Below are 15,763 nucleotides of genomic sequence, written 5' to 3' on the forward strand. Positions count from 1 at the left end.
GGAACTCATTTGTGTTACACTTACCATACGGTTGTTGACAGCACAATGAAAGCAGGCTGAGCAGTTTGCTCATTTCCGCTATTACAACATTGGTTCTGTTGCTGCTTTGTTGTGCAATATACTTGTTAATACCATGATGTCATTTGCTCCAAATCATTATTGAAGTAAATAAGCTGCCAATGCAGAAATAATAGTCTCTCTCCGATTATCACCCTAAAGTGTAGTTTTTGGACTTTCAACCATTGGTCTTAAGACGTTGTGTATTTTAATCAACCTGAAACCTGCCTAACTTCACCTTCCAGTCCTCTCAGCGTCTTTCTTTTTCCACAGCTGCTGTTGACTCTCATGTTGGTTTTTCACTTAAATCGACTTCTTCCTCTTCTCTAATCAATCAATCATCGCTATCTTTTTTCCCCTTCTTTGTTGGTTTCTTGTCCATCCCTTCCTTCTCTTCTCGCCGCCTCTCCTCTGCTCGGCACTCGCAGTAGAGATTAAAGTGATCAAGGACCTTCCATGGCCGCCTCCGGTGGGGCAGCTCAACACCAGCCCTCCCCCAGTGGTGGTGGAGGAGGAGCTGGAGTCGCCCTCCCAGACGGCTGAGCCCTCGCCCGGACAGACAGCCAGTGAGCAGCACCACCAGGGTGGGTGTTCCACTTGTCCAGTGTCTGTCCCATTGAGTCCATCCATCAGTCCATCCATCCATCATCTTACCATACTTCCATCTTCATTGTGATTCATTGTGTCTTCATTGTGATCACTTTGATGCCTGTTTTGTAACAGGTGCTATTAGACATTTTCATGGATTTTGGTCATGACGCCATCATACTAGGGAATATTGACAAAACAGTTAACGATCTCAAAAGCCCTCATCGAGGTTGTTGATGTGAGGTATGATTCCATGGGGTTTGTTGCATTTTTATATTTTAATCTTGATTTTTTGTGATTTTTATCACAAGCTTTTTTTGTTAATTGTGCCATCATTTTAGGGCATAGTCACAACGTAATTGCATATCTGGAAAACCCTAATCAAGGCCGTTATTACAAGGTATGAGTCGATGTGGTTTATTGAAATTGACATTTTGGACCTGTTTAAGTGAGTTAAGCACACCCCGTGGGGGTCAGGCTCAGTCACCACCAAATAACTAACCATGACCTGCTGTATGTCCACCAAATTTGGAAAGAATTGGGCAACATTTGCAGAAAATGACACCACATACAGTTGTTTTGAGTGATTTTTAGATATTTACAAGCCAAAAACACGTCTTTGGTCATTACACCATCTTATTAGCACTTATGTACAAAATAATAGCACATTTGGAAAGCCTTACACGAGCCCGTTAATTTGAGATATGAGTCCATGCCGTGCTATTTGATTTTTGAGTTTGGTTTGAGTGAACTTTGACCTTGGACTCTTGTATGTAGTCATTGCCAAGCGTTTCTGTGCAGATTTGGGATTTGATTTTGAATAGCAGCCTTTGCAGACAAACAAAAAGGATGACGTTGTGTTGTTTAGGCGAGACAGGACTCCATACGTTGAACTCAAAGATCACCATTATGCTTCCCGGGGGAGGGGGGGGCAGTGAGCTCGTCATGGATGGAAAGAGTTTACAACTTCCCATTGCAGCATCAGGTATTATTAGCTTTGTAAACACTGCACTTTTCCATCTGGATTACATGTGGCAGAAAATCACTCAGTCCCGTGCCAGTTTTAGTGCTAAAGGCTCATTAGTTTTAATTGTGCTCAACTGCCTCCTGCCATTGGCTCTGACCCCCCATTTCCTCTTGTCAACACACTCAAGACGCTCCCAGATGGCTCCCCAAATGCTGGGCTTCACCCTCCTCGGCTGAGGTGGTTTCAGCTCTTGGCTTGAAGGTCTTCACTTCAGCTTGTATTATATTTACTATTTCTCATCTTAACACAGAAGTCGCCTTCTCTACAGGTTTATTTTTGAAGACTCGGACTCTTAATTAGCCAGGGAAATGTAGAACGTGTGGCAGAACTAATGCAAGGAATGGGATTTCCTGCGTCGTGTAAAAGAACACCTCTGTGCGCTGCGGGCGAGGACAGGGCAAGAACTTGATTTATGTTAGCCGGTTCATGGGAAAGGTTCTGGTTTCCCCCATATGCGATGTGACCGGCTTTAAGACTGGCGTCCAACTTGTAAAGCGATCCTCACTCTGAGCCAGCGCGGGTCAAAGGGCATATAGGCTGCCGGAGCTGGATGTAGTGGGGGGTTGGTAGGGTACCCTGCATGACCACGTGAATACAGTTACAGTGAACGCTGGTGACCATCCATCACGTATGTTCACATGGCTCATGGTCTCGGAGTTTTAACACAGCTACAACAAAATAAAAACTAATTCACAAAATGTGAAACACCTCTGAACTCAATGTTTGATTGCCATAAGGTGGGGGTGTCCAAAGTGCGACCTGGGTCTGCTTTTTTTTATTTGCCCTTGGCACATATTTAAAATATAATAAAAAAATACCTAAAAAAAAAAAAAAAAGCAAAAAAACCTAAAATGGAAATATCAGCAGTAATTACACAAGAATAAAGTACAAATATTTAGAGAAAAAAGTTGTAGTCTAACGCGAAAATGTCATAATTTTACGAGAATAACGTAAAATTATGAGGGAAAAATTATGTAATTTTAGTAGCATAAAGTTGAGACATATAAAAAAAGACATTTTTTTGTTAAAGTCTAAATAAAAAGTTGTATTCTAATGAGAAAAATAACAAAAAGTAATTTAACAAAAAAAACAGCAAAAATGGAAAAATCAGCAGTAATTATAATAAAGTCAAAATATTAAGATAAAAAAGTTGTAATCTAATGAGAAAAAGTCACAATTTTACGAGAATAAACTCGTAATATTATGAGAAAAAAATATATTTTTTATTTTTTTCCATTTTGTACTAAATTTTGTAAATAAAATATATATATATATATAATAAATAAATAAATAAATAAATAAATAAATATATATATATTATATATATTATATACATATATATATATATTTTTTATTTTTTTTTCCCCCATATGTAAATTTTTTGGACTTTTTAAACATGTTTAAAATTTTGTCAATTTGTATTCATTGTATTTTTGAGTTTTACTTTTAGGCCACCATATTCATGTTAGGATGGGAAGGAAGAAAAAGTACTTGAGTAACAAACATACAAAAAAAAAAAACGGTGTCTTGAGGTCCCGAGGAAGATAATGCATTCAGAACAAGACACAAAAAGCCAAAGAAAAAGCTTAACTAAAATCTTGCAAGATTTGTTGACATCCCTTGTGAAGATGGATTGAACTCTGAAAATTTGTGCGACTTTAGGAACATATTTTTCCAGAAAACGTCTAAATTCTGCTTCATAAGACTTAAATAAGGCTAAGCTGTTAAGGGGGCACATCTCTCCACCATCTGTCACCATCCCACCGACAGCTCCACCCGATGCACAGATTCCATCAGTTGTAACAATAGCTGCTACAACACAATTTATGTTTGTGAGTGTGTGCGTGCAAGCAGAGACGTGCGTGTGTGTGTTTTTCCAAGGAAAAACTCCCCTCTTAAGCCGCCTGTCTGGGCTTTTGTTCTCCGCTCGGCCAATCATCTCGTCAATCTGCTGTCAAGGCAGACTGTGCGCTGGAGCACAGCAGAATAAGCCGATGTTCAACCCCTAAAACGTAAATTCTACACACGTCCGAATTGGAAGAATTCCCAATCCGGGAAGTCTTTGTCTGAGGGACTTCTCAGCTTTGACCAGGGAGGGAGAACATCCGCTTTTTCTTGTTGAGGTTGTGCTGGATGCGAGGAAAGAAAGAGGAAGAACCGGTGTAGACGATTGGACACGCAAGTGGGGATGTGAAGAGCTGAAGTTGCGTGGGCTTATTGATGCACTGTGATGAGGAACAAAAGATAGAATAACGCAGCTGCACTGACTGCAGTGCGTGACATGAAGAACACTGCTTAGCTTGTGCACAGTATGATATCATCATGATCCAAATGGAAACGTTTTGATTCTAAATTTCAGACATATGGATCTTATAGCATAGAATTATTCAGGGTGTCATTGTGGAAGAGTGGTTGGCCTTACAGCAAGATGGTTCCTGGTTTAATTTTGTTTTTAAATAGTAGGTCAAAGTAAACCATCGCTATGGCGACGGCCTCTGAGGAGCACCATAACCACAAGAGCCAAAGCAGATGGCATTTAAACATACATTAAAACTTTACCGACCACATGTTGAACCTTTCCGTAAGCCACGAGGTGTCACAGTTCCAGGACTAGTGTCACAAAAGACACATATCACATCCAAACTACGGCCGCGAACTGTTGGATGCTCAGGGCAAAGTCATGCTGATGGCATTCTTTTATGTGAGGAGTATCGTCCGCTGCGAGGTCTCTCCACGGGGCCAGACCATCAACCAGCACGTCTAAAAGAGAGACAACGCGGCTGCTCACAAAGCCCTGAGCATCTGACAGTTCCTGGCCGAGGAGATAGTGACTTATGTTATGAGATAACATGACTTTTGCAATACCCAATGATGGGAAGTAAGAGTACTGTCATTAGGGATGGGTGACCCAAAGATGGGATCATGCCCTGAGTAGTGTGCTACGTATGTGGATTTACAACAGCCTTTGGTTTGATTGTGCCGTCAAATTATTTGTAATATCCTCCAAGAACTGATTCTGCATGAGATCCTCTTAACATACAGCCCTCACCTTCCTGACACCGTTCCCCAAGTTTTGACGTCACAAGTGGGATTCTCTGCCTCCTCTTCTTTCATCACTGCATAAGCCATCTATCAATTAGCACACGTTCCCTACTCTTATTTTATCCCTCATAGAAAATGGTATCAGTTAAAAGCAGGATCAGTGATTGCTGATACAAGGACAATGGGATAGGATTACATAAACTGTGCTTCTTCCAACTCCTTGTTGCATGAATAGTGACTAACGGCGTCGCATTAGAGTGTAAACATGCGCCTTTCCCTCCAGTTTCCATGGAAACGCAACATATTATACACTTATCCCCCCTCCCCAGAGCGCATGCAACAAGTAGACAACTAAATATTTACTGGCTTTCATGTGGACTCACCTCCAGCCTGTGAGCACCCATGGACTGCTTTGTCCTAACGTGCGACCCTTCTTAGTCTTGAGGAGTTCTCATCGTGCAGCTGGCTGTTTTTAGGGCTACGGAGATTAAAAAACACAGCAATCCTTAGGATGAATTACTTGCAGGAGTTTATTTACGTTGAGGCAGATGCATCAGTGAGCTCAAGGCCAACGAGTTCATTCATAGAGTGGAGGTGAAGGGGAGCCCCTGCTGGTCAAGGATGGAACAGCACCTCAACGCAATACATTGGGATCTACTTCTCCTTATGCATGGAAACAAAGAGGTGCTTGTCCTGAGGTGTCAGTGCATAGGCTACAGCAGCAGGCTGACATATTGTTAGGTTGTAAGACAATGCAACACATCTCCATGGACATGTTGTGTCTGCCATGTTCACCCGAGCTAATTGGGCACCCGACAAGCTTTGCCATTCGTGACAGAGCGTTACTGTCAGCTCTGCGCAGTCATTCTCTTCATCAAGGGCTCAGATGTTGATATGTCAAGAGCCCACCAGTGTTGCTTGAGAAAGCCAAGGGTACCGTGACATCCATTATGGTGATGGATGACGGTTGCAAAATGGCCACAAACGCTGGGAAAATGTACAATCTTTGCTCACTATTCCAGAATGCGAGCCTTACGGTAATGAAACGATGCACTGCATGGCAGTGAAGCTGCTCAGTGACCCCCAGCAGGTGGCCAAATCATGCATATTGAATTCATCTGTTCCAGGGTCATCACCGTTAATAATACATCTATTATTATTCTTTCAACATTCTTAACCGGCATACAGGTGGAAAAATAAGTTGAACCATGTTAATTGTTAGACATAGAAGACAAACACTAATTTTGGTAACATTTTTAGCTGTCATTCAAGTGTAAAAAGAAGTTAACCACTGTTAACTCATTCAATTCCAAAGACTTACATGCTTTTTTGTTTACGTTTTTTTGTGCGAGAGGCGAAAAGAGGTGATTGCGCAACTCTGCACTAATGCATTACCATTTCAGAGCAACTTTAAGCCATAAAAACGGCCACAAGGTGGCAGAAGTGCATTTGATAAGAGCTCGGCAGGGTCGTTTCAATGGAAGTATCACACATGACAGGGAGGAGGAAGTGAGAGAGCGTCGTCGAGTGTGGCGTGCAGTTCAGTTCAGTTCCGTTCCAAATGTGAAAATTGGAAAGAGTACATGGTGTTATATTTGTAAATAAAAAGTTATTTCAATGTAAACAACCCCATTTTTTATGTCGCTTATGTTGGTATAGTTGTTTAGGTGTTTGAGCTGTCACAAAAGCAAAAACATATTAGTGTCAAAGTGAAAGTTATGCTTGAAATGTATCTTTTCACAAAAAGCTGGTTTTCTCCCTTTTTAGTCAGGAACTGATATTTCCCTGAAACGTACCTATGTTCTACTGCTGATTACTAAAGAACGGAAAAGGGTAGAAACAAACTTTTGTTTTCAAATTTCAACTTTTTTTGTGCAACCTCGGAGGACTTTGCTGCCGATGTAACTCAACACAAAATGTTATTATAACCATCAGTTATTGTGTTTTATGGGACATCTTTTGAGGGTAGGAAAGTATGTGTTTAGGGCTTGAATGCATCGTATTGTCACAGCACAAAGGCATTCGACTCATTGGAATTCTTCTGTCTTGCAGTCCAGTTCGACGGTGTGGAGAAGTCCCGAATGTCGCCCACCAAGGACGGCAAAACTCGCCCGCTGCAGCGGCACCCCAGCGGCTGCTTGGTGAACACCAAAATGACATCGGCGGACCAGTCCGGCTCCTCATCCGCCGGGGAACGTATCGATCCCAGCATGCCTTTGGAGAGCCAGTTGTGAGTGCAAACCTGCTTTGAGGGCAATCGAACAATGGGGAAGGATGTAGAGTTCGTAGAAATGTACACTTGGTTCATTTCCACTGCACAGTACCAGCTTGGCTCTTCACTTTAAAGTAGTACTGCAAACACCATGCAGCCTTGCATACAGGTACATCCGTCACAACAACGCACACTAACAACAATAAGGATGTATAGAATACCTGGTAGTGCTGTCAAAAGCAAGTACAGCAGAGCTGAGTACCACGCAGACGTTTTAATTCACGCTCGCATTGCTTTCGGACAGCTGGTACCATGGCGCCATCAGCCGAACGGATGCGGAATGCCTGCTAAGGCTGTGCAAGGAGGCTAGCTACCTGGTGAGGAACAGCGAAACGAGCAAGAACGACTACTCCCTCTCACTCAAGTAAGAACAAATTTGCAAAGTTGTGACATTTCAGTTCGGAAAAGATTTTCTGGTAAAAAAAAAAAAAATGCTTCAAAAGTCAAACACAACTTGGGAGCGCCAACCATCATCACCCTAGACGTCAGCCACAATTGGTATGACTTTTCTTTGGCTCCTGTGCGTGTGTGATAACTAGTAGTGTCACAAGACATTCAGCTGACGAGACGGGACGATGCACGAGATTGGGTCTGTGAGAACGAGATGAGACAACATTACTTTGAAGAAAAGTACCAAAAAAATATATACGACAATATATTTCAATCTGCTAATTTAATTTATACTACGTTGCACTCTTCTGCACTCTGCGTGTATGCTACCGGGACACAGAGAATGTATGACTGGCTCACTCCGTTCATGCCATTCTTCTGTGGAACAAACGTGCCAAGGTGCTTAAACCAATGCAGTGAAAGAACTCTCTTCCTGCCTGTTTGGAGGCGAGAGATGAGGAAAACAGACACGCATGCACATGGCGATATATAGAGGCCGGCAAAATGATTGAGCTCATTTTCATTTATTGTGTCCATCCATCCATCTTCTATGCCTCACTAGGGTCACGGGCATGCTGGAGCCTATCCCAGCTGACTTCGGCGAGAGGCGGGGTACACCCTGGACTGTGCACATGTAGACAAACAACCATGCACACTCACAATCATACCTATGGACAATTTAGAGTCGCCAGTTAACCTATTAGCCTTTTTGGAATGTGGAGTACCCGGAGTACTCGGAGAAAGCCCACACACGAACGGGGACAACATGCAAACATCCACACCGAGATGCCTAACGGAGATTCAAACCCAGATCTTCCAGATCTCCCGACTGTGAGGCCAACATGCTAACCACTTGGCCATTATTGTACGATTAAGTAATTTATTTAGTGCCCACGACACATTTTTTTTTTGTTTTGAACGAGAAATCTGGTCACGTTTAATCTTGCGGGATCTTGTGACACGAGATCTTGTGGCATTGAGCTATTCGGGCAGTATCACTCTGCAAAAACCTTCCTGTTTTCTCTCCGTTGCGAGAAGGGGAGTACTTTTACTTTATTTCAGCTGTAGTTAGTGTGTGATAGAGTGGTTTACTTGTCTTTACACTTCTTTCACAATTAATGACTCAAAGCAGGTTCCATACTTGTACTTCCTGTACAGTAGCTGTAATAACTCCAGTACTTTAGTGCATCAGGGTCTCTGCAGCTTTTAAGAAGTCAAATTTAAGACTTTTAAAGACAATTTCATATCTATACTGGCAAAAAAAGTCAAATGTATCATTATACTGTGTATGTATCCATCCACCAACTTCCACCTTGCATTGAAACTGATGGTTCTGCAACCACAAATTGTTGAAATTGGACTAATCCATCTTATAGAAGTCATTTGGCTTTGCTGTGGGCTTTTGTTAAGTTCTCTCCTCTGCGGCGCGTTCTCTCCTGACCGGGCTGCACGGATGTTTTAGTTTCATTTTGTAGTTATGTTATAGTGTCCTCAAAAATCAAAATATTTCAAAGCGAGACAGAATTTATGCATTTGTTTCAAATAAAAGTAATGTTAATACATTTCTAAGACCTTTCCAAATCATATGTAATATATTTTAGGACGTTTTAAGAGAATTTCAGACATTATATTGGCTTAAATTCAACATAATTGGATTGAATCCCACGGATACCCTGTGCATGTAATGATATACCTGAGCTGCAGGAGTCCGCTGACGCTGCTGTTCCTCGATGGTAACAATCGTCACCTTTCGACCTCTATACCTCCGACATAGCGTCCAGCCCTTTATCCTTCACCTCACCCCTCTGACGCCGAGCCTCGTAATTTGCTGATGTGCTCCCAGTTCAGCTACCTTCATCAGCGACCCCTCCGACCCTTGCAGGAGGTTTGAAAAGGGCAGCGCTGATTGGTTTAGTTAAGTCCTGACATTTTGCCCAGGAAGAAGGCACATCTGGTTGTGACAGGAGGCGGGTGTACTGTATCGTTAGCGGGCATTCTCTGACAAAATACCATATTTGCTACAGGTATGGACATATTTTATATTAAATATGATATTTCCAAATTATATTTCCAAAAAGTCTTCCCAATTTCACGTCGACCTTTAGACAAGAGATGGAACTGTAAAACTGCTGATTAGCCTTTAGCTCACCTTGCTGGAAGCGTGGAATTCCTGCAGAGGGGGAAACGGGTTGTCATCCGCTTCTGCATCTGACCGCCTCGCATTGTAGCTTCTTCTGCCCGACTAACATAAAGAATTGTTTTTTTGTTTCGTTTTACTTTGCACATGCAGTCACTTCGAGATTATGAAATACACTTGCGCAATATCTAATCTATTGCTTTATGACAGGATTGCTACAACTGATACTAGCAGTGTTAATGGCAATAATAATAGCGATAAACCATGATAATATTATGAGTGATAATACAAGCATATTTTTACAAATTGTAACATTTTTTAAGCATAGGATTTTTTTCTTGAAGAAATTATCAAAAAACTGCAGAAGCACTCGGAGAGCGCAGACCTGCGGCAAGCGCCGTAGTTCCCCCCATATTGTGATTCACACCAAAATAATAAAGCCTGTCCTGTATTTTTTTTCCCCAAGTGCTCTGACAATTTTTTGTGGTCCTGTATCGCAATGTTAAAGAATCCTTAAAAAAAAAAAAAAAAAAAAAGAAAATCCTGGATCCAGACGGTGATCCGGATCACCCCCAAAATGTAATCACTTCTTTCATATCCGATTTCCGACAATTCCTTAAAATTTCATCCAAATCCATTCGGAACAATTCAGGCAAAAACATAATAATAGGTAATAAGGTAATAATAATCTGTTCCAGGGTCAATAGAACCCCTTCCAGCTGCGCTGGCAATGTTTAAGTAACATTTTCAACTGCCGTACATGTGTGAAAATACTTTAGCCAACGTGATAAAAATGCTACAACACTCAATGTCAACTTTAATCGCAAAGTCATAATGCAGGGTCTCATTATCTCATCTCATTTTTAACGTTCTCACTTGTCGCACAAGCGTAAAAAGAAGTTAACCGTTGTTCATGTGGCAACGTTGGTGTTTGACTTCTTTGAATGGAAATCGACTTATTTCTCGAGCTGTCAAATGATTAAAAATGCTAATCAAATTCAAACGAATTAATCGTGATTAATCACCATTTGCAGCCGTTTTTACTGTATTTTATGAGCAAAGAGACATTTAAAAGGACACAATATCATATATTTGTATGTATTAACAGTTCTAAATGAACAGAATGCTAAAAGATACCACACATGTCTGAAAATGTATTTACCTAACACTAGTCCCTTTACTAGTAGCAGGACATTTGAATCACACTTTAACCGTGTTATGAGCCATGGGGGTGCGTTCAAAGACACCACGTCATTTTTCAAGTTGAATTCACTGTTTTGAGTGCTGATCTATTTTATGGAATTTCCGCGCATCCCTAAATGCAGCAAATTGTACTTTGGCATTAAGAGTTCCAAAGTGAGTGGTAAGAACATCCGTGTATTGTTTTTCTTTGTATTTCTGTTTATCTAGACCACACACACACGCATTAGAAACACGTTGTCGTGATGTCCTGAGTGCCCCTGAAGGCACCTCACCGTCGTCTAGTGACAATGAAGAAGTGTCGCTCCGAGGAGGACTCGAGACATGTTTGTGAGTTGATGCTACGGTGTTGGAACTACACTGCTGTTTGACATGGTGCGCATGCGTTAATTATGCTAAAATTCTTAATGCCATCAATGAAATAAATTTGTTACTGCCGATAACGTGCTATTTTCGACAGCACTGCTTATTTCACAGTGGTCACCAACCTTTTTGAGAGCAAGAACCCTGGTCTTGGCCTCTGCAGTGGTGCAGTAACAAATGAGCCGCGGGCCCCTCAGCCACATTTTGGGCATGCCTACTTTTTTGGCTCTTGGTCCGGGTTGGGCTTGTGGCGTCGGCTTCATGAACAAACCACAACTGCAGATTGAGGAGAGAGGGGCTGGTCAATGCGCTACAACGGTCAGCCCTTAACGAGCAGCGGCGTCACGGCTCAAAGATTTTTTGGAGTTGGATGTCTATGAAGTTATAATTGTGCCTTAACTTTGAGGTAGCAAAGGCAGACTTTGAGCCCTACTAACATGCACTAATTACTGTTGTGTGCGCAAGCACATCGCTTCAGGGCTCTGTCACTCCCTCCCTCGGGGGGGGCGAGCCGTTGTACTGGTGTACCTGGGTTTCGGGGACTGGACTCCTTGCTGGGGCTTGCAGGTTGCAGGTCGCTCTCCGGGAAGTGAGGGCACTGATATGATCATAAATGTTTTTTCAAAATGTTCTCGCGATCGACCGGCAAAGTCCGAAAGATCGACTAGTATCTCACGATCGACGGGTTGGCGACCCCTGGCGTCGGCCTTTAAGCTGGTTCAGCAAACTCCGCCGTGTTATTAAACCTTCATGTCCCAAAGATGCAAATCAATTGAAAATAGAGAGCTGCTGAAAAAAGGCCAATGTAATTTCCCAGGAGGACCAACAGCGATGCACCCTCAATAACGAGCAGAGAGTCAATATTTAGTAGCATAAAAGTAAAGATCAGTAGCAGCAGTCTTTGAAAAGAAAACCACAACTGCCATCATGCTGGACTTGTTGGTGTTAAAAAACAAGTAGATGGCATTTAAACTCAATCAGACTATCAGAGCAGGGTCATTTAAGTTGTATTTCCAGTCGAAAGAGATGAGCTGGTCCTTTTTGCTCGCTGCAGCTGCCATTAATCCACATCGCAAAAGTGTCCGGACGGACCTCAATTACGAGCTCTGCTATCAAAGCGGAAATGGAGGGAGTGCGGTAAAGTCATTTATTTATGGCCTTCAAGCTGCTGCTGCTAACTGATATTAAAGGTAAGGCTTCTGTGACCCCAATACAGCATCGTAGCAAGAGAGGAACGCTTTTCGGAATGCATTGTGTGGAAAGTACGCACAGGAGTAAAACTGTGTGAAACATCACAGTAGTTCCCTCAGGCTTCTCTGTACGGACAGAAATACCCATACTCATGGAGAGTATGGTTTCCGATACCGGTGTCGATTGTCAATATTTAGACACATTTGGGGGAAGATGTGCGTATATTTGAGAGAATTAGTCAGTTTTAAAACGGCTAATGATGTCATCCTGGCAGGAACTACTTTTCCTTCCCCCTCTCATTTTATGATTACAGTACACGTCGGTCTCCAAAGCCATCTGAAGGCTGATTGGCCAAGTGACACTGCAGTACAGGCAGAAGTTATTCCAAGTTCAGCTCTGCTCACATCAGGCCAGCTCCCCCTGCTGCCATGCTGAGACTGAGGGGATGCCCAAGGTGAGGACGGGTCCATGTCTGGGCTCGCTGAAAGATGCATGAGGCCGAGCGGCGGCACGTATGTGTGCTGCATTATTGATGGAGACCCGACAAAGGCTTCCCAGAGAGTTGTCTGACCTGATGGGAAGCGTTTCCCGTCTGCGGCGCCCTCACAAACCTTCACACTTGCCTCTCGCCCCTTCTTGTCTTTTATCACAAGGAAGCCTTTTTAGGTAAACAGAATGGAGTGTCATCACATTTCACAGCAAGGCGTCCACTTGAAGGATCTGTGATATTTGGAGTGTAAGTCTAGATTTGAAGTGTTGGAGAGCAGAACGAAGCTAATCCACCTTGACATCTGCAAGTGATTCACTTTATCCATCGTTTTGCTCAATGAATATCAACAAAACAAGAAATCAAAGTAACCTATGACTCAATGACCCTGCTGTGTTATAGTATGAATAATATATAATAATAAAACATTTCCTCAAATAGGCCTCCACTCTAATGGAGGCCATGTCTCACCAAAGTGCCTTATTGAAACATTTAAGAGTGTCTTCTCAAGTAAATGGCTGCTGATACAAGTGCTTACTGTGATTCTCTTACCGCAGCTGATACCGCAGTACATTTACAATCCCTAGATCCGTTCATAGATGCTGTTGACCAAACACAACCCCATTGCTACCCAAAACAGCAGCAGACACGTTATATGTTGTAAATAAGTTCCTGCATGCTATTAAAGATGCTCCTACATTATTTGGAGACAGCTTATTTCAGATCTCCTTCAGATGACTGCAGGTCCCGTTTGGGTAGAAACATAGAAATGTAGCAACTCCTGAAGCTTGCATTGAGTCCTCCGTTCAACATGGGTCACACTAGGGTGTGCAAGTGTACTGAATAATTTGTATGCCAGCTAACTTTTATTATGGTATGGAAATAGTCTGAAGGGGTTTTTGTGCTGTACTGAATCATGTAGGACTAATTCAATTGGTGCTCATGTGAAATGACGGATGCCCGCGACATTTGATGCTCCGTAAAGCTTTAAACGGTTATCACTTCTGTGAAGGATCATTATCTTTTGACAGACTCGCCTTTTTGCCTTTACCGACGTCTCCCAGATCCGTCATTTACGGGGGACGATGTGGCACGTCGAAAGGCAAAGAGATAAGCCGCCATCGCCGTCTTGTCAAGGACGACCGGGTTTCAATCAAAGTCATAAAGTTCAGTGCGGACAACAGGACAGATTAATCTTGATTAGACAAAAAAAAAAAAGCACACAAACACACACTTGCTGTGTCAGACATTCATTTTACTGCCGGCTGGATTGACTCCGCAGGGCAATATTGTGTATCAACACCCGCCAGACATTTGCCTGAAAAATCAGATGGGAATCTTTCAGAAAAAAACAACTTTGTGTTTATCTTTTTAAGTGTGTTTCTGTGTCACCTAACATCCGCCTCCGAGGGAAGGATGATTCATCAAAAGCACTTTGGAGGGTCTATTTTTAACAGAAGAGCCCTCCACAGATAAACACAACTGGCGACACTAAAATAAATGTCACCTACATACTACAAACACAGTGGCTCGTCCACATTTTACATATCGGAAGGTTGTCCTCGCATTGGACCCGTTACTTTTTCATTTTAGTCGCCCGCAGATGAGTGAAGAATGCATTTAACTTTGATGGAGAATCCCAAAGGATTCGTTCTTCACCCTTTACTCATTCAATGCCAGCCATTCTTCAAAAGACCCTTCAGTAGCGGCCATTTTAGAGGATTTTGACTGACCTTCCAAGAATATTTGCTATATAAACATGGAACCTACCAAAAGAAAGACTGGACCCCAGTTTTTCATCAGAAAAAAAACGTTTGTCGCCTCTTTTTTTGGTTCAGTAGTAATCAGCAGTAGAAGGTAGGTAAGTTTCAGGGAAATATCAGTTCCCAACTAGAAAAAGGGATGGGGAAAAACAGCTTTTTGTGAAATGATACATTTCAAGCATAACTTTCACTTTGACACAAATGTTTTGCTTTTGTGACAGCTCAAATAATTAAACAACTATACCAACATAAACAACACTTTTTTTTTAAATTTACAAATGTAACACCATTAACTATTTACAATTTTTTACATTTGGAACCGAACGATGTGTGTGCACGTGTGCGCACACATGTGTGTTCCCTGCGTAACCTCCTGCACGCTACACTCTTCCACGCTGTCTCACTTCCTCCTTCCTGTCGTGATGATCCCTGCCGAGCTCTTATCAAACGCACTTCTGCCACCTGGTGGCCGTTTGACTAGCATAAAAGTGCTTTGAAATGGTAATGCATTAGTGGAGAGTTGCATCATCACCTCTTTTTGCCTCTCGCGCAAAAAAAGCATAAAAGACGTATAAATACGTTGTTGGGATCGAGCGTTCGGGATTGTAAACATTTATAATTATGTCTTTGGTATTGGATGAGTTCATGGATAGATGCTTTATTAACGTCCATGAGAAATTCATTTTTCGAGCAGCTCTCCAAAAATGTCAGAATAAACTTAATCACTTAATCACAAACTAAAACAACCAAAGCAAGCCAGGAGAGAAAATATGAAGCAAATATGAAAAAAAGAATAGTAAACAAATAAATATGGTTCACTTCCAATTTGTAGTGCAATAGTAGGTAATAATAAATAATAATGAATTCTAACAATGATACATAATAATACATAATTGGGTAAAAAGTCCAGTCCTGCGTGTGTTTATCGCTACCCCTCTGTTGTGTTGAAAAGCCACATGGTGTGAGGGAGGAATGATCCGCTCAGTCTTTCAGTTGAGCAGGACAGTGATAGTAATCTGCCACTGAAACTGCTCTTCTGTTGGGAGATGACGCTGTGCTTTGGACGATGCTGGTTGTCCATGACGGAAAGGAGCCTCCTCCTCAGTGTCGTTTGCTCTGCCACACATGTCGGGCTGTTCAGCTCAGTGGTAATGATAGTAGAACAGTTAAGACCAATAAACGCAGCCGTTAATGGTGGGTGTTTCTCCTCTCTCAGGAACATTTTATGATGTTCATTTTCACTTCC

The 15,763-nt window shown here is 42.1% G+C and overlaps 1 protein-coding gene across 5 annotated transcripts in view; it reads left to right on the plus strand.

Moving 5' to 3' along the window:
• The window catches only part of LOC129178741 (SH2 domain-containing adapter protein F-like), a 115,745-nt gene that overhangs the window by 96,054 nt on the left and 3,928 nt on the right, over nucleotides 1-15,763 (plus strand). For 2 of the 5 annotated variants that reach the window (XM_054771259.1, XM_054771260.1), the window contains 3 exons: nucleotides 486-641; nucleotides 6,767-6,944; nucleotides 7,231-7,350. In XM_054771259.1, the coding sequence (XP_054627234.1) occupies nucleotides 486-641; nucleotides 6,767-6,944; nucleotides 7,231-7,350 (454 nt within the window). The remainder of the gene's footprint in view (nucleotides 1-485; nucleotides 642-6,766; nucleotides 6,945-7,230; nucleotides 7,351-15,763) is intronic. The other 3 variants (XM_054771262.1, XM_054771263.1, XM_054771261.1) reach the window with 2 other exon arrangements.

The sequence above is a fragment of the Dunckerocampus dactyliophorus genome, chromosome 3, assembly GCF_027744805.1.
Source record: "Dunckerocampus dactyliophorus isolate RoL2022-P2 chromosome 3, RoL_Ddac_1.1, whole genome shotgun sequence".
Classification (NCBI taxonomy): Eukaryota; Metazoa; Chordata; class Actinopteri; order Syngnathiformes; family Syngnathidae; genus Dunckerocampus; species Dunckerocampus dactyliophorus.